General features: G+C 45.2%; 1 protein-coding gene across 1 annotated transcript; it reads right to left on the bottom strand.

Moving 5' to 3' along the window:
- Positions 1-7803: 7803 nt before the first annotated feature.
- Positions 7804-10814, bottom strand: LOC107276687 (ABC transporter G family member 6). Its single transcript, XM_015773910.3, has one exon. It carries the CDS (start codon positions 10570-10572, stop codon positions 8275-8277), a length of 2298 nt encoding a protein of 765 aa, XP_015629396.1. The 5' UTR covers positions 10573-10814; the 3' UTR covers positions 7804-8274.
- Positions 10815-18241: the final 7427 nt, after the last annotated feature.

The following is an 18241-nucleotide window of genomic DNA, read 5'->3' as shown; positions in this document are numbered from 1 at the left end:
GCATCAACCAAAACCACTCGCAAAATGAGAGAGAGAGAGATCACGGGAGCACGTATTCTGGGTTTTTTAGTTGGATTGGACTTATAGTTGAGGGGAATAAGTTCACTTTAGGTCTCTCTATTTGTCGCCCAGTCTAATTTTCGTCCCTGAACCCCAAACGGGTACGACCAGTCCCTCAACTTACGAAAACCGCGCACATAAGGTCCTAAGGCGGTTTGGATAGCTATTTTGGCTGATGTGACGCCTACGTGGCTGGTTTGACTAGGTCTCCATCCCACGTGGCATTGACGTGGCGCCTACGTGACAATTATATCTCGGAAAAATAATGAAAACCATGGGCCCACATGTCAGCTACACACAAAAAAAATGGCGGGACCTACATGTCAGCTACACAACAAAATAAATATGGTGGGGCCCACGTGCAGTGGCGTAGCCAGCTAGGTGACACCGTGGTCCATAGACCACCTAAAAATTTAAAATTATAGTATATGTGTTAGTTAATATAATAAAAATTGTACAGTGGACCACCCTTTTAATTGGCATATCTATCTATCTATCTATTATTATATTATTAAAACAGCTTTGAAAGAAGTCACCACGTTCGCTGTGGTGGCTAGAAATTCCCACATTAATCGGAGAAAAAGAAAAAAAGAGTCCAAGTAGAAATACAATTTAAAAATAGCTGAAATTCGGAATAAAATTAAGCAATATTGAAAGAAGAGTCCATATAATAACCCAATGTGAGATTAATTAATATTCGAAATAAAAAAATAAAATCTGAAATCTCTATCTCTTCTCTACTACTTTAAAAAATAGAAATATTTCCTTCATCCGTTTAAATGAAAAAAGCGAAAAAAAAGAAAGTCTGATTCCCCTTGGAAAAAAAAAAGATCCGATCACTTAAAAAAGGAAAACCAAAAAAGTGAGATTAATTAATATTCGAAATAAAAAAAATAAAATCCAAAATCTCTATCTCTTCTCTACTACTGAAAAAATAGAAACATTTCCTTCATCCGTTTAAATGAAAAAAGCAAAAAAAAGAAAGTCTGATTCCCCTTGGAAAAAAAAAGATCCGATCACTTAAAAAGGAAAACCAAAAAAGTCCGAGAAAAAATACCGTTAAAATAAAAAACGAAAAAAAAATAAAAATAAAAGTCCGATTCCCCTGGCAAAAAAATCTGATCACTTAAAAAGGAAAAAAACAAAAATTCTGAGAAAAAATAGTGAAAAAAACAACTTAAAAAAATGTCCGATTCAAAAGTGGCGAAAAAACAAAAAATAAAACCGTAGATCAGTTTCCCCTAAAAAGGGGTACGGTTCCTGTACAAGGAGGAAAAAAAAAGTGGCGGACAAATAAAAAAATTTGCGAAAAAACACCCAAATATGGCCGTCCGATTCACTGTTCATAAAAATAAAAAACGCATGAGAAAAAAAAAGTAAAAAGGTGGAAAAAAACGCGGCAAAAAAAAGTCAAATTTCTATTCGTTTTAGCAGTCCGTATATATCTTTTCTCTATCTCGAATCTAATTTAATCAAACTATTTAAAAAGAAAAGTTTTCATCGTACAACAAAAAAGAAAAAAACGCGTGAGAAAAAAAACAAAAAAAACATGTGAGACAAAATGTCAGAAAAAACCAAAAGAAACGCTTAAAAAAGGTTTCCATCGTCTATAAAAAATTAGAAAAGCGCGCGAGAAAAAAATATTTCCATCGTCCGTAAAAAATAAAAAAAACCATGCGAGGAAAAAACTATTAGAAAAACATGCCATTTCTAAAAAAAATGGTTTGAAAAAACCGCTCAAGAAAAAAGGTAAAGCACCATTTATAAAAAAAAGGTTACTCTGAAAAACTGTGAGAAAAAAAATACTAAATTGATCTATGCTTGGGTTGGATAGCATCCATCGATTTTGTTCATCTCCTACAGAGCTTTTGTTTCGCCATCTATTTTCCTATATTGGAAAAAGCAAAAAAAAACACCTAGAAAAAACACGCGAGGGAAAAAATGTTAGAAAAAACAAGCAAAAAAACGAGCGAGAAAAAAAGCAAAAAGAAAACATGCTAGGAAAAAACTGTCAGAAAGATTCATAAAAAACAAGCCGCTCTGAAAAAATATTAGAAAAAACACTGTTTATAAAAAAAACCAGGATCTAAAACAATAGGATTCAACGCGAGAAAAAACCATTGTTTCTAAAAACAGTTTGAGAAAACTGTCTGACTCAACGCGAGAAAAAAAAACACCATTTCTAAAAAAGGGTTAGCGAAAACTATCCTACTCAACATGAGAAAAAAAATGTCGTTTGTAATAAGAACCGCTCCTAAAAACCGTCCAACTCAACGCGAGATAAAATTGTTGGACGCTTGGGTTGGATAGGATCCATTGATTTTTTTTCCCATCTCCTTCATGGCTTTTGTTTCCCAATCTATTCTCCAGTATTGAAAACCATGAACGTCTCTATATGCAATTATCAGATTATTTTTGTTAAGTATAGCTATTATTCTTGATAACATAGATATAAAAATAATATTAAAAATAAACATATTTTAAATTGTTATTTAGAGAAGAGTGCACAATAACTCTATTTTGTGTAGACTTGACCATGCAAGGCAGTGCATGATTTGATTGATCATGTTACTATTTGCACGAATGAGATTCGCTGTGGAGGCTAGAAATTCCCACATTAATCGGAGAAAAATAAAAGAAGAGTCCAAGTAAAAATGCAATCTAAAAATATCTGAAATTCGGAATTAAAAATAAGCAATATTGAAAGAGGAGTCCATATAAGACCATAATACGAGATTAATCAAAATTCAAAATAAAAATAAAATAAAATCCAAAATTAGAAAATAAAAGGAGAGTCCAAGTAGGAATATATTTTAAAAATAACTGAAATTCAGAATTAAAAATAAGGAATATTGAGAGAAAAGTCCATATAAGAACCCAATACGCGATTAATCAAAATTCGAAATAAAAATAAAATAAAATCCGAAATTAGAAAATAAAAGGAGAGTCCAAGTAGGAATATATTTTAAAAATAACTGAAATTCAGAATTAAAAGTAAGGAATATTGAGATAAGAGTCCATATAAGAACCCAATACGAGATTAGTTAATATTCGGAATAAAAATAAAAATAAAATCCATAATTAGCAAAAAGAAAAGAAGACTTCAACTGAAATTCGAAATTAAAAAAAAGCAATATTGAAAGAAGAATTCATATAAGAACCCAATACGAGATTAATTAAAATTCAGAAAAAATAAAATGATATCCAAAATTAGAAAAACCAAAAGAGAGTTCAAGTAGGAATACAATTTTGAAACAACTGAAATTCAAAAAATAAAAAATAAAAATATTAAAAGAACACTATACGGTATTAATTAAAATTTGAAAAAAAAAATAAATTCTGAAATTAGAAAAATAAAAAAGATTTCAATTAGGAATACAATTTATAAACAACAGAAATTGATGATAAAAAAAAGACTATTGAAAAAAAAGACTATCTAAACACATGACAAGATAAATTAAGTAACAAGCCTATAAAAGGGTATATGACAAGATAAATTAAGTAACAAGCCTATAAAAGGGTAGAGTGGTGGCGGTTGATACGACATATAAAAACTATTAGTAAAACACCAAATATAATCGTAATGATGATTAAAAGGAGGACGACAAGCAGGCCGTAAAGCAAACGGGCAAGGCGGTTGCCGGGACTTCTAGAAAGTAAAAAAAACCCATTGATAATCATATTCGATTTTTAAAATCTCAATGACAATAAAAAGGAGAAGTAGCGTGCGGGTGTATAGGACTTCTAGAAAATAAAAAATAAATTCTAACGATAGTTATATTCGATTTTTAGAATCCCAATGACAATAAAGAATAGGCCGTAAAGGAGTATAGTGGCATCGTTTGACATGACTTCTAAATATTATAAAAAAGAAACCCAACAAGACAATAAATTCTAAAAACTACAAGGTCCAATTTTTAAAGGTTCGAAACTTCTAAAAAGTAAAAAAAAACAATGATAATGATGTTTGATTTTAAAATCTCAATTACAATAAAGAATGGAGGCAACGGATGAGCCATAAAGGAGTACAATGGCAAAGCCGCTAACGGTTTAGTGGAACTTATAGAAAGTAAAAAATGAACCCGAACGATAATTATGTTCGATTTGTAAAATTCCAATGACAATAAAGATAAAAGACAGTGGTTGGGCCGTAGAGGAGTATAATGTTAGTGTTTGATGGGACTTCTAGAAATTATAAAAACGAAACCCAACGAGATAATAAACTCAAAAAACTATAAGATATAATTTTTAATGGTTTCAAGGAAAATGTACAAGGAAACAGATCACCAGCAGATTAAACAGAGTATCTACAAGGAAACAGATCACCAGCAGATTAAATAGTATTTTGTGAAAGTGAAACGAGTTTAGCACTGTGCATTTACTATTTTGGATGCTAATTTGCATCAACTTATGAATTATTGGGTTCATCATGAAGGACAACCAACCAGCCCAGTCTTGCATGATGCAAGCTATGACTGTAGTGAGTCTGTGAGTTAAAGACTACAGAGTATTAGAATTGAGCTTATGGCACTAGGGTAACTTTATTGGTGTTAGGAAACGAATGATAAAGAAACGATAAAAAACAATAGATAAATCATAGAAGACACAAGATTTAACGTGAAAAATCCTCTCAAAGTAGGAGAGAAAAAACCACGGGCGCCAACGAGCAATCTATCCAGGATAGCCCACTGGCACTCCCTAAATTCTGACATGTGGGCCCATTATTCATCCCCTCTTTAAATAGGTGTGCAGGGTCTGAAATTTGAATTAGAAATAGCCAGGGTTTGTGAATATGAGTATTTCTTTTCTATTTTTAGTGGTAAACCGAGCAAACAAATAAAGAAGGATATGATAGAAGTAAGAGGTAGTAGCTGGTGTGACTTTTAGAAACTATATAATTAGAAATATGGGGATAGCTATTTAATAAATCTTAAGTAAAATCATACTTAAAAATATATGATTTTGTTTGGGTGCTAACCGCGTAAATACGTGGGCCACCCAGCTAGTTACATATAGATGCACCATCTTTACTTTAAATTCTAGCTACGCCACTACCACGTGGGCCTCGCATTTCATTCCCTCTCCCCTCTCGGCTGTCCCTCTTCCTCGTCGCGCCGTCACCTCGCGCCGCGGCGTCGCCTACAGCCGGCAGAGCGGCGGCAGGAGCATGCCGGAGGGGCGGGCGGAGCGGCGGGGCGGCGGCAGGCCGTGGGATGCTCCTCTTCCTCGAACAGTGCCACTGCGCTCGCATGTCGGCGCCGACCGCCTGCATGCCCACGGCGTTGGCTGCCCATGGCACTAGCTGCCCGCCTCGCCACCGATCCGGCCAGCCATCGCATGGCTGGAGGAGCCGCGCCGCCCGAGCAGCCGCGAGCGCCACCCCATGGCGATCGGTGCCATAGGAAGAACACAACTGAGAAAAGAAGAAAAGAAAGGAAAATTGAAAATAGAAAATAAATGGAGAAGACGACGCCGGCCGCACCGCCGAGGCCGCGACCCGCGCTGGGGCCGGCGCCGCCGCATGGCCACGCTCGCACCGAGCCGCCACTCAGCCGCCGTCACTCGGCTGAGCTCCTCCGCATCGGCCCCGCTGCCCGGCCGCACCGCTGATGCCGTGACCCACGATGTGCCCTCGCCGGGGTCGGTGCCGCCACACGACCACGCTCGCGCCGAGCAACCCCTCAACCGTGCCCCGCCGCATCGGCGCCGCCGTCGCTCGGCTGAGCTCCTCCGCATCGGCACCGTGGCCTGGCCGCATCGCCGCCGCGGACGCTGAGAGGGAGGGAGAGAAAGAGAGGGGGAAGGAGAGGATGTATTGACAAGTGGGCCCCACCTCTTTTTTTTTCCTTGACATGTGGGGCCCTGGCATTTTTAATTTTTTTTGTAGCTGATAGGTGGATCATGGTTTTTATTATTTTTCCAAGATATAATTGCCATGTAAGCGCTATGTCAATGCCACGTGGGACGGAGACCTAGTCAAACCAGCCACGTAGGCGCCACGTCAGCCAAAACCGCCGAGGGACCTTGTTTGCGCCGGTTTTGACAGTTCAGGGACCGGTTGTATTTGCTTTTGGAGTTCAAGGACGAAAATCGGATTCGGTGTAAAATTAAGGAACCTTAGATGAACTTATTCCTAGTTGAGGGAAGTAAAATAGACTTCCTCCAAGTCTCGTTGACTTGGTGAAATTACAATGCAGGCCATATCGCCGAACGAAAGCCCACGTTTACTCTCCATCAATTCCTTGTGTAAATGGGCCGTATTTTGGATCGATAAGCGATTTCCTTTAGGAATAAGTTCTTCTGAGTTCCCTTAACTTGTCAACGAATCCGATTTTCATCCCTCCACCCGAAAACTAGATACAATGGGTCCCTTAATTGTTAAAACCGGTGCAATAAAGGCCTTAACTTGTCAACGAATCCGATTTTCATCCCTCCACCCGAAAATAAGATACAATGGGTCCCTTAATTGTTAAAACCGGTGCAATAAAGGTCTCATAGTGGTTTGGACGGTGGTGACGTGGCACCTACGTGGCTTATTTGACTTAGTCTTCATCTGATGTGGCGCTTAGGTGGCAATTTGATCCGAAAAAATAATAACAATAATAAAAATGGTGGGGCCCACGTGGGCCCATCCTGTCAGTCTCAATCCCCTCCTCTTCTTCCTCCTCTCCCCATCTCACCATCATCACCTCTCTCTTCTTTCCTCCCTCCTCTCACCGGCAGAGATGCGGACAGCGTGGAGGCGCAGCCTTCTCCATTCCCGCCCCCATGGGCCTACCGTCGGCGGCCGCCGCCCCTCTCCTCGTCGCCCACCGTGCCTGCCTCTGCCACCTCCGGATGTTCCCACTGCTCGTCATCTGAAGTCGAGCCACGGCGAGGGAGGAAGAAGCATCTAGAGGCGCACGGACCTCACCTTCCTCCCATGGCGCCGCCCTTGGCCGCCGCCACCGCCGTGACCGTATCCTACTCTTCCCCTCTCTTCTCCTCCTATTCGTCCCGCCCCTCCCCCGCCGCCATCTGCCCCCGAGCTCCATCTCCCTCCGGCAGCGGCGCCGCTCGACCACCACGGCCTCCTCCTCCGCCACCACTGTCGCCGACGTTGAGTCCGCCGGGTCCCGGGAGGCCTCTTCTCGGGGCCCTCTGCCACCGCCGTCACCGTATCCTCCTCTCCCCCTCTCTTCTCCTCCTCTTCGTCCCGCCCCCTCCCCCGCCGCCATCTGCCCCCGAGCTCCATCTCCCTCCGGCCGCGGTGCCGCTCGACCGTCACGGCCTCCTCCTCCGCCGCTGCCGCCACCGAGTCCGCGTCTCTGCCATCCGGCGCCTTGTCCCGCCTCCCGCAGCTAGGGCCACGGCTGCCGGAGTCGTGCCACCGTCGCGAGAGAGGAACGGGGAGAGAGAGTTGAAGAAAGGGAGATGGGGAGAGAGGAGGAAGAAGGGGGGGCTGAGAATGACATGTGGGACCCACATTGGCCTGCCATTTTTTATATCAATTTCTATGTGAAACTGACATGTGGGTCCCACGAGGTTTATTATTTTCCCGGATTGAATTGCCACGTAAGCGCCATGTCAATGCCACATCAGATGAAGAGCAGGTCAAATTGGCCACGTAGGCGCCACGTCAGCCAAAACCGCCGAGGGACCTCATCTGCACTAGTTTTGATGGCTGAGGGACCCGTTGTATCTGTTTTTCTGGTTGAAGGACAGAAAATCGGATTCGTTGGGACCTCCGATGAACTTATTCCTTCCTTTTACAAATGAGCCATTAGGGCATTTACAATTGTTACTCCCTCCGGGTTGATAATATTAGTTGTTTTGAATAAGGGTAAAGTTAAATTTTAAAATCTTTGACTACAAATAATTTCTAAAATATTTATCTTAAAAATATAAAAACCATATGTGTAGATTAGTCTTAAAAATTACTTCAATAAAACCATATATTTGTTGATATTTCTATATATATTATAATAGAAAATAGTTGTCAAAATTACTTTTTGAAGACCATGCCCTTATCTAAAACGACAAGTATTATCAACCCGGAGGGAGTATATATATTGGCCCATTATCGACACGCAGATCATAGGTTATTGGGCCAAGACAAATCAGAAAACGCGGTGGTGTACGCCATTAACGCCAACACGTCTCAGAAGCGGACCTACCATCGGAGACGATCCACCACAAGACGATCACACGAGCTGCACATTGCCGCACGCGCGTTCACCTCCTCCTGTTCCTGCTCCCGAGCACAAGCGTGAGGTAGAAGAGCGCGCGGAAGAGGAAACCCCACGCGACGGTGACCCAGAGGCAGCTCCACTTGCCGAGCTCCGTCACCGCCTGCCTCGCCAGTATGTCCGGCCCCGTCGTGATGCACGAGCCGCTGTTCAGTTCCAACCCCATGGACCTGCTCATCGCCTCCAGCACCCTCACCTTCGTCTCCACCGGCAGCCTCGCCATCGGCGTCCCGTCGAACATCTGCACCCCGCGCATGAAGCACCTCCCGGCCTCCGCCCCGAACTCGTTCTGCATCACCGCCTCGTACGGGTACTTGATCAGCGACAGGTAGTGCAGCCATATCCAGTAGCTCGGGATGCGGTCGCGGGTGATGAAGAATCCGCTCAGGAGGAGGAAGTAGGCCAGCCCGGCCACCACCACCGTGTACCCGATGATCACGTGGGGGACCACGCCGGAGAGGAACGTGACGAAGCCGCTCCCGGCCCAGAAGGAGGCGAGCACGATGAGGGCGAAGAAGAGGAAACCCCCGGCGCCGCCGGCGAGGCCGACGGCGAAGAAGGTGATGGCCGTGAAGGCGAGGGAGAGCGCGACCAGAGGCGGGAAGGCGACGATGGCGTTGGAGACCGTGTAGGAGGACCGCCTGTAGGCGTTGTGCGCCGTCTCCCGGAGGTAGATGTAGCGCTCCACGAGGAACACCGGGAGCGCGTCGGCGCTGGTGTAGAACATGGTGGACACGGCGATGGCGAAGAAGCCGAACCGCTCGTTCACGCCCTTGGGTGTGTTGTCCAGCCGCCAGAACACGGTGGCAAGGATGAACGCCGTCACCACCACCGTGGCCAGCCGGATCAGGAACAGCTCCGGCGTGCGCCGCGTGTTGGTGAACGCCCGCCGCGCCAGCACCCACACCTCCGCCCACCACGGGTTCGCGTACGTCGCCACTTTGGCCGTGGACGCCGCCGCCGCCGCGGTGCCGTTGTCGCCGGTGCTCGTGGTGGCGCCCGACACCAGCTTGCCACGGGCGATGCTCATTCTGATGGCCTCCTTAAGCGGCAGCGACGGCTTGTCGTGGCGGCCGGTGCATGCCGCCGACGAGACTGCACGGGCCAACGCCTTCTCTCTCCACGCTTTGCTGAACTCCACGAGCTCGTCGGTTCCTTCTGGGATGGCCTCGAGCTGGCGTACGTGGTCGAGCGCGAACTCGACCGGGTTCTGGCCGTCGGGGATCGGGTGGCCGAACTCCGAGAAGAACAGCGGCAAGCTGGCCGGCGGGCCGTAGTACACCGTCCGGCCTCGGGAGAGGAACATGAGACGATCGATGAGGCCGATGATGCGGTAGCTCGGCTGGTGGATGGACATGATCACGACGCTGCCGCTCTTCGCGATGCCCTGCAGCACCTTCACCACCATGAACGCGCTGGTGGAGTCGAGCCCGGAGGTGGGCTCGTCGAGGAACAGGATGATGGGGTCGTGGATGATGTCGATGCCGATGGACACCCGCCGGCGCTCGCCGCCGGACACCCCGCGGCGCCCCTCGTCGCCGATGATGGTGTTCGCCGCGGCGCGCAGGCCGAGCTGGTCGATGAGCTCCTGCACCCGGGTCGCCTTCTTGGACGCGGAGAGCGACCGCGGGAGCCGGAACTCGGCGGAGTACATGAGCGTCTCGGCGACGGTGAGCATCGGGTAGAGGAGGTCGTCCTGCATGACGTACGCCGAGATGACCTTGAGCATGCGGCCGCCGAGGGGCTCCCCGTTGAGCGTGACGGCGCCGCGGAGGCTGTCCCGCTGGATCCGGTCGGCGAGCGCGTCGATCAGCGTGGTCTTGCCGGCGCCGCTCGCGCCGAGCACGGCCATGATCTCCCCCTCCCGCGCCTCCCCGGAGACGCCGTCGAGCAGCAGCGCCCCCTCCCGCGCCCTCGCGCCGCCCCCGCGTGCAGTCGTCGCGTCGGTCTCGACGTGACGGCTCCGCCGCCAAAACGCCATCCTCCTCGGCCGCCCGACGTTGTACGTCAGGTCGTGGAACGCAAGCACGAAATGCACGGGCATGCGACCGACGGGGTCGAGCTCGAGCTTGCCGCCGCCGTCGACGTTGGCCGCCGTTGGCCGCAAGTCGACGACGACGTGCCCGGGCGAGTGCGAGCCGAGCACGACATGCTGGTCAAGGTTGGTGGAGCTAGCGGATCTCCTGTCGGAGCGTTGGTGACCGGGCAGCAGGTCGGCGCGTGGCGCGTCCTCGCCATCCTCCTCGATCGGCAATGTCCTCCGACTGCGAAAGCTACTCGACATGGCTGCACCCGCACCACCACCCTGATCAACGTTCGGTCGTACACTGTCACTAGCTGTAAAAATGTTAGTAACGGTGGAAGCAGAATAATGCAACGTCGCAACGGTGTATCAGAAGTCAGTGGTTCACAAGTCGGGTTTGTGGCTTTGTGATTTGTGTTTAAGTTTGGTCGCGAGTGTACGTGTATATATATGGACGCGATGGGCTGTATTCCGTAAGCCTGTAGTAAATTTAAAAAGTTTTAAATCTTGCCGCCCGAATCGAAATCCGGAGCTCGAACTCGCGCAGTTTAAGCACGCAGTTTAGAGACTTTTGGGCAGTGCACAGGATCGGAGTAAGGACTAAGGACTGAAGCGAGGTAAAGGGGCTTGCGTATCTGACCGACCTTGCATCATACGGTCATTGTTGCGCCGCGCTCTACGTTACTCTACGTTGGTTCAGAAATACAGTAAACAAGTTATTTCTACCTCTCCCCCTCTTGCCTCCATATGCTTGGCGTCATGATGTGGCAAGATGCCATTCAATTTGCATGTGAGAATTCAAGCAACAAACTGTTACTCACTCGCAGGATCTATGACTTGTGTGAAAGCCAATTGTTAAAAGCAGGAGATACCATTCATGCTACGCAAGCTTCACAGCGATGGTTGGTTGGTTGACAGGTTTAGTGACACCATCCAAATTAAACAAACGCTTCATGGCAGAAGTTGTTGATCATGACTGTTTTGCTGGTGGCGGCTAGCTAGTTCGAGATAACATTTATGGCACTGTCTGTTCAATATACAACCCTAATTATTTGAGTGTGTAACTTGATACACAGTCACACCGTTACGTGCACAAATTCATATATTTGCCGTCTGCACATGCTTGAAAATCGTCGAACGGTCGAAAGCACTGAAGTCATGCTAGAGCACGGACACTTACATACCCACGGAAAAATATTAGCTTAATACTCTAAAATTTTGTGTATGCCAGTCTCAAATCTGACTGAAACTCTAACGGACTAGATGCACACCCCCAACTAGCATTTTCTGAATGCTAAAGTTAATCAATTATCTTACATCATCATCTTTTCGCTTATACTTACACTAACTTATCAACTAAAATTTAAATTTTCAATCTTAAATTTTAAGTTGATTTTGGGTTTTTTTTCATGGAAGTGTATTTTTTTAATCTTTGCTTTTATATTGCTAAAAGCACGTATATAAAAGTTTTATTCATAAGTTATTTTTCGTTTGCAAATAAGCCGTCTATATAAGCCAAACGATAGGTCCCGACAACTTTTTTTTTAATTACACAGAACAACGCAGACACTCACAACTCATGCACACTCACTTCTATGAATACACATACGCAAACCCTACCCCTATGAGCATTTTCGAAAACTGAGCCTATGAGCATTTTCGAAAACTGAGCCGGCAAATCCTACAGATTGACAAAGTCATCACAGGCACTTCGCTGTTGATGGGTACGTCGCCTATCACCGAAAACACAAAGCTGTTAAATCCTGAAAAATTTGCTCCCATGAGGAGTCGAACCTAGGACCTAAGGTGCTACTGAGGCTCTTGTAACCACTAGGCTACATGCCCTTTCGTAAGTCCCGACAATTTTTGACCAGCTACAGTGTTATGTCCTCCCAATATTACATTTTTGAAAGCGGCACTTTCTTTAGTTCTGACCAAAGTAACAGAATATACCATGGAGTATATACCTAGAAAATGTTTATGAGACTGACGAAGGTGTATACTGTATGGTGAATAGACAAACTTAACAGTCGTGTTTCACTTTGTTGGCAAAGCAACACGCTTGCACAAAAGTAATTAACTGTGTTCTGCGAGATAGCTAGGTAACAAAATATTGGTGCCTTCATTTTTTAAGTAGTCCCTGTCTCCTGCCATCTTCAAAGCAACTAGTTTAAAGTACAGGAAGGCATCCTTATGTCACTGAAAAGAGGATTGGAAAAAAAAAGTGTACGGACATATGTCAATTGCCATCGTAACGAATGGAAAATTCCCTATCGTCGTGTTTCTGCCGGACCAAAAGGGATACAACAATTAATCAACCATAATCATATCCATCGTTACCGTTGCATTTCTGCACATGGATTTGCTCAACTTGGTCTTGGTCTGTGTTTCTTGGTAACTAACTAATCCTAGCCTAACTTTGATTTTTCCATTTCGTATACTACTAGTTAATTAGGCTAGGCCAGTATACCATTGTACTCGTCGCAGGAGAACCCTCATTCAGAAGACGCGTGCAATGTGAGCTGCATGTGCATATCATTGACGAGATTAATTTGCATCGACCCACCGTGCTCAGCAGCTAGCGAGACCAGCAATGGTCTCTCTCTACTTACCTCAACATAATAAAGTCTGTTTACTTTGTGGATAAGTAGTTATCAGGGGGTCTTGCTTGCCAAATCCCCTGACGATCGAGTTCAATCAGCGAGCAGCTAACACACGCTACTCGATCAATCGAACGTAAGACGGTTTCTGTGCATTCAGCGGGACGAGGCTGTAGTTTGGCAGGTACTTATTAGCAGAATAGCACAAGTAGGTTTCATCAACATTGATACGAAGCAAGAAAGAAACATAACTAGCAGAGTATCAGTTGGCGTAACCGTGTAGGCAGTTGGTGTAAGCAGTCGAGAGTGATTGGAGTGAGGAAATGTCAAGAAAAATGTTGGGCGGTGAAGCCGTTGCAGGCCGCGGCGCCTGCGATGTTCGCCTGTTTTACTGCACCCGCCAGCCAGCAGGGAGTCATGTACCTAACTGAGAGTCTATCCCCTTTTTTTAACAAATTGGTCATTTTCAAAAACTTATTTTGAAACTAGTCCCTGCAAAAAACTTCAACCAAAAATAGACCGTGAACTCAGCGTCATGGACCTTGGCGTTGAGCTATAACGTCTCAATGCCAACGTTATTGGCGCTAAACTCGAATCCGAGGTGGCATAAATTTGCTGAGTTATCAGAGCTTAGTGCTAAGGTATTTGGCGCTAAGGTTTTGATATTTTAATTGCTTCGGAGGCAATCATCTTTAACAACACACTGATAGCATAGTGGTAGTAGGCTTCTACTCTATCCCTATCCCTATGGAGCAGGGTTCGATCCCCCATCTCTACCATTTTTTTTCTTTTTCTTCTCTCTCTCACTCTTTTTTTTTCTTCTTTTTCTTCTCTCTCTCACTCTTTTTTTTTCTTTTTCTTCTTTTTTTCTTCTTTCGATCCCCCATCTCTCCCTTTTTTTTTTCTTTTTCTTCTTTTTCTTCTCTCTCTCACTCTTTACTTTTTTTCCTTTTTTTTTCTTCTTTCGATCCCCCATCTCTCCCATTTTTTTTTCATTTTCTTCTTTTTATTCTCTCTCTCACTCTTTATTTTTTTTCTTTTTTGTTTGTCTCATGATACTATCTTCAAAAGATATGTTTAAATTGCAAATTTTTTGAATTTGGAAAAAATATTAAAGTGGTATATTATGTGGCAATTGAGAACTCAAACTATTTTGTAAAACATATTAATTTTAAAAGAATGCTATGAGGAAGAGAAAAGGAAAAAACCCAAAATACAAAAAAGAAAAAGGAAAAAACCCAAAATACAAAAAAAAAATTCTTTTTCTTCTCTCTCACTCTTTTTTTTCTTCTTTTTCTTCTCTCTCTCACTCTTTTTTTTCTTTTTCTTCTTTTTTTTCTTCTTTCGATCCCCCATCTCTCCCATCTTTTCCCTTTTTCTTCTTTTTCTTCTCTCTCTCACTCTTTACTTTTTTCCTTTTTTTTTCTTCTTTCGATCCCCCATCTCTCCCATTTTTTTCATTTTCTTCTTTTTATTCTCTCTCACTATTTATTTTTTTTCTTTTTTGTTTGTCTCGTGATACTATCTTCAAAAGATATGTTTAAATTGCAAATTTTTTGAATTTGGAAAAAATATTAAAGTGGTATATTATGTGGCAATTGAGAACTTAAACTATTTTGTAAAACATATTAATTTTAAAAGAATGCTATGAGGAAGAGAAAAGGAGAAAAACCAAAATATATATTAATTTTAAAAGAATGCTATGAGGAAGAGAGAAGGAAAAAACCCAAAATACAAAAAAGAAAAAAATAATTTTAAAAGAATGCTATGAGGAAGAGAAAAGGAAAAAAACATTTTAAAAGAATGCTATGAGGAAGAGAAAAGGAAAAAACCCAAAATACAAAAAAGAAAAAATTAATTTTAAAAGAATGCTATGAGGAAGAGAAAAGGAAAAAAAAACATTTTAAAAGAATGATATGAGGAAGAGAAAAGAAAAAAAACATTTTAAAAGAATGCTATGAGGAAGAGAAAAGAAAAAAAAACCTAAAATACGAAAAAAAAACATTCTAAAAGAATGCTACGAGGAAGAGAAAAGAAAAAAAAACCTAAAATAGGTGAGGTGGGATACTAGGATTCGAACCTAGAACCCTCTGGTTCAGAGCTTAAGACATCAACCAATAGGCTATCACTGTTTTGCAACACTAAGATGTTTGCGCTTCTATTTAAATCGTCAGGACCTCAGTGCCAAACGGCTTGATGCTGAGCTACAATGACTCAGCAAATTCATGCCACATCGGATTAGATGTTAGCGCCAACGTAGTTGGCGCTGAGACGTTATAGCTCAGCGCCAGGGTCTATGGCGCTAAGTCAACGGCCTATTTTTGATTGAAGTTTTCTACAGGGACTAGTTTCGAAATAAGTTTTTAAAAAGGACCAATTTGTTAAAAAAAACGGGAGTCTATCTGGGAAGTTTCTAATAGCTGTAGCTTCTCTTACCGCTATAAGCTTCCCTATACAGTCTATAATTTCACTCAGATTCTGACAAGCAATAGTTGTAAAATCCAGAAAATGAGCTAGAAGCCATAAACTGGGTTTCTCAGCTTCTCCAGATTCTCACCAACTGCTTCTCAAAATTTTAAGCTCCCCTAAACAGAACCTGAGTTATGGTTCGAGAGATAGAAGAGCAGTCAAGCACATTGATGGCAGACACCAAGATAGGGGGCTCGACCAGAAACTCTAAATCTTGACGAGACTGTGCAACACTAGAATCAACGTAGCTCGACGAGAAATACAACGGCGTAGAAGGAGTCGGTAGCGGCACTAGAGTTTGATAGTAGCATAACTCAAGGAGGTGGCGACACTATAGGATCTTCATACCGTCATACTCGTCGAGCTTCTGATCAAGTCCCCTACCTTTTACTTCTCTTTGATTTTGAGTCACTAACATGTAGAGTAGCTGCATAAAATGCCCACATGTCAGTGACACAAGTTAGAGAGAAGTAAGTTAAAGAATATTAATCCATTGACAGTAAGGTTAGAAGGTCTACGCCAGACGTCAATTGCTTGCATAGGGCACATGGCGACATGGGCATGAGTGCCAAGTCGGCTAGAGCTAGGATGCTTGATCCTGATGACATTGTGGTCATGGTCTATTTTTGAAATAAATAAAAATAAGTTTTGCCATAATATTTTTGAAATAAATTTTCCAAAAAGTTAAATTGTAAAAAATTCGACGTCCTGGTTCTGGCGGCCTGTGCCTGCAAATTTGACAAATTTTGCAGAAGGAAATGCAATGTCGCGCTTGCAAAGGAAGACCTTCATTCTCTCCAATTGGACCGGGTCGTAGGAATGTAAAGCCCCTCTTCTGGCTGTGGGCCATAATTCTGCCTCCTGACAAAGGATCGAGTTATGGGCAAGCAACCCTTCCCCTCACGAATCACTATGGGAATAAGTTCACTGGAGACCCCTCAACTTAACAGCGAGATTTTCTTAGTTCCTTAACCGCAAAACCAGAAATTTTCGCCCCTTAACTATACAAAACCTTCTAATTTAGGTCCCAAGGCAGTATAAATGGCTGGTTTTGATGACGTAGCATTCTAGTAAGCAAAAATAATTAAATAAATATGTGGGGTCCACATGTCAACGAGAGAAAATGATGTGGCCCCACATCTCTTTTTTCTTTTTTTTCCTCTTCTCTTCTCAACTTCTTAGTTCTCACGCGCAGGCGGGCAGATAACGGCCGACGGCGGAGTGAGCGCGGCTGCCGGCGCAGCGGGCGCTGCGGCGCGCGGGGAAAAAGCGGGAGAGGGGGAGAAGAGGCGGTCGGCGCCAGAGAAGGGGAAAGGCGGCCGTCCCCAAAGAAGGGGACAGAGGCGGCCGGCCCGACCGCCCGCGACGGCGGGAGCGGCGGCCGGCGGCCGCCTCTCCCCATCCGGAGCCATGGCGGGTGAGGGGGCGAGCAGCGACCTTGTTGTGGCCAGCCACGCCGCCTCCACGGCGCCACGCACCTCCTCGGCGCGACACCGGCGGAGGATGCAGAGGAGAGCGGCCGGGGTGGACGCGTATGCCGATGGGAGCGCTGGGAGAGGGCTCGACGGCGAGCAGGAGGATGGGTAGGCCACCGATGCTCCGTCGCGCGCTTGTCCGCCGACGCCGCCGCTTCACATGCCTCTGGAACGCGCCGCGGAACCCGCTACGGAACGCACGTCTGTCCAACCAACGCATCGCCTCTGGCGTCCGCTCCTTCGGCGGCACCGTCTGCCTCCGGCCGTCGTCGTCGTCGTAATGAAACATCCATTAATTAGTTTTCACACTGCACGCAGCTAGCTAGCCAACCGACCATGCCCTGCCCAACCATGGGCTGGTCCAACATGGGAGGATGCCGTGTTTCTCCAGTTGCCCACACGGCCCGACGCCGCTCAGCATCAGCAGCTGCGGCCTGCGGGTGGCTGTGGCCGCCGCCCGCCGCAGGCTCCGCTCTCCGCCGCTCCGCGTGCCTGCTCGCCCGCCGTCACCGCTAGTAGCCGCGCTCACCCGTCGCCGCCCGCCGCTTGCTCCGTTCTCCAACGCTTCGCATGCCTGCTTGTCCGCCATCGGCACTCGCAGCCACGCTCGCCCGCCGCTGCTCGCCTGCCGCTGACTCCGCTCTCCGCCGCGGCGACTGCTGCAGCTCTCCCCTCTGCGGCAAGAAAAGGGAAAAGAGAAGAAGAGAAGAAGAAAGTAGAAAGGAAGGGGATGATGCTGACAAGTGGACCCTTACTGTTTCCTTTGTCTCACATATTATTTTTTTTATCTTTTTGCTGACTAGGATGTTACATCAGCGAAATCTTTTTGCTGACTAGGATGCCACGTCAGTGAAACCGGATGTCTATACTGCCTAGGGACTTTTTTTTAGACGGTTTTACATAATTGAGGGGTACACATTTCTATTTTGTGGTTAAGGGATCTTAAAAAATCTCACTGTTAAGTTAAGGGACCTTGGGTGAACTTATTCCAATCACTATGCTGCAGCCTGCGGGAGCCCAACATGTCGGCCCATCTAAAAGGTTTTGCGCTTGGGCCAGTTAGTACTCCTGCAGAAACTAATACGAAACCCTAATCGTATATGGATTAGTTTGGCGTGCAGATCACCTACCCTGAACTAATACCTCGTAAGTCGTAACTCGCAAGTTTCCTCTGTGTATAAACGGATAAACCTGTGCCAGTTCAAAGAATTTTGTATATACCATTAAGAAGGATTTTTTTTCTTATTGGCGAATTAGAAAGGAGAGTGAAAGTGTCATGGGTATACCCTGATCAACTACCTACAACTACCACAACCGTCGTGAGCTCACCTGTGCGTGCAACTGGTTGCTCTATGTTGGAAACTTGGAATAAGCCGTGCTTGTCCA

Source organism: Oryza sativa, chromosome 3 (genome assembly GCF_034140825.1).
Source record: "Oryza sativa Japonica Group chromosome 3, ASM3414082v1".
NCBI lineage: Eukaryota > Viridiplantae > Streptophyta > Magnoliopsida > Poales > Poaceae > Oryza > Oryza sativa.
Note: the sequence above shows the minus strand (reverse complement) of the source record. Positions and strands in the feature narration are given on the sequence as shown.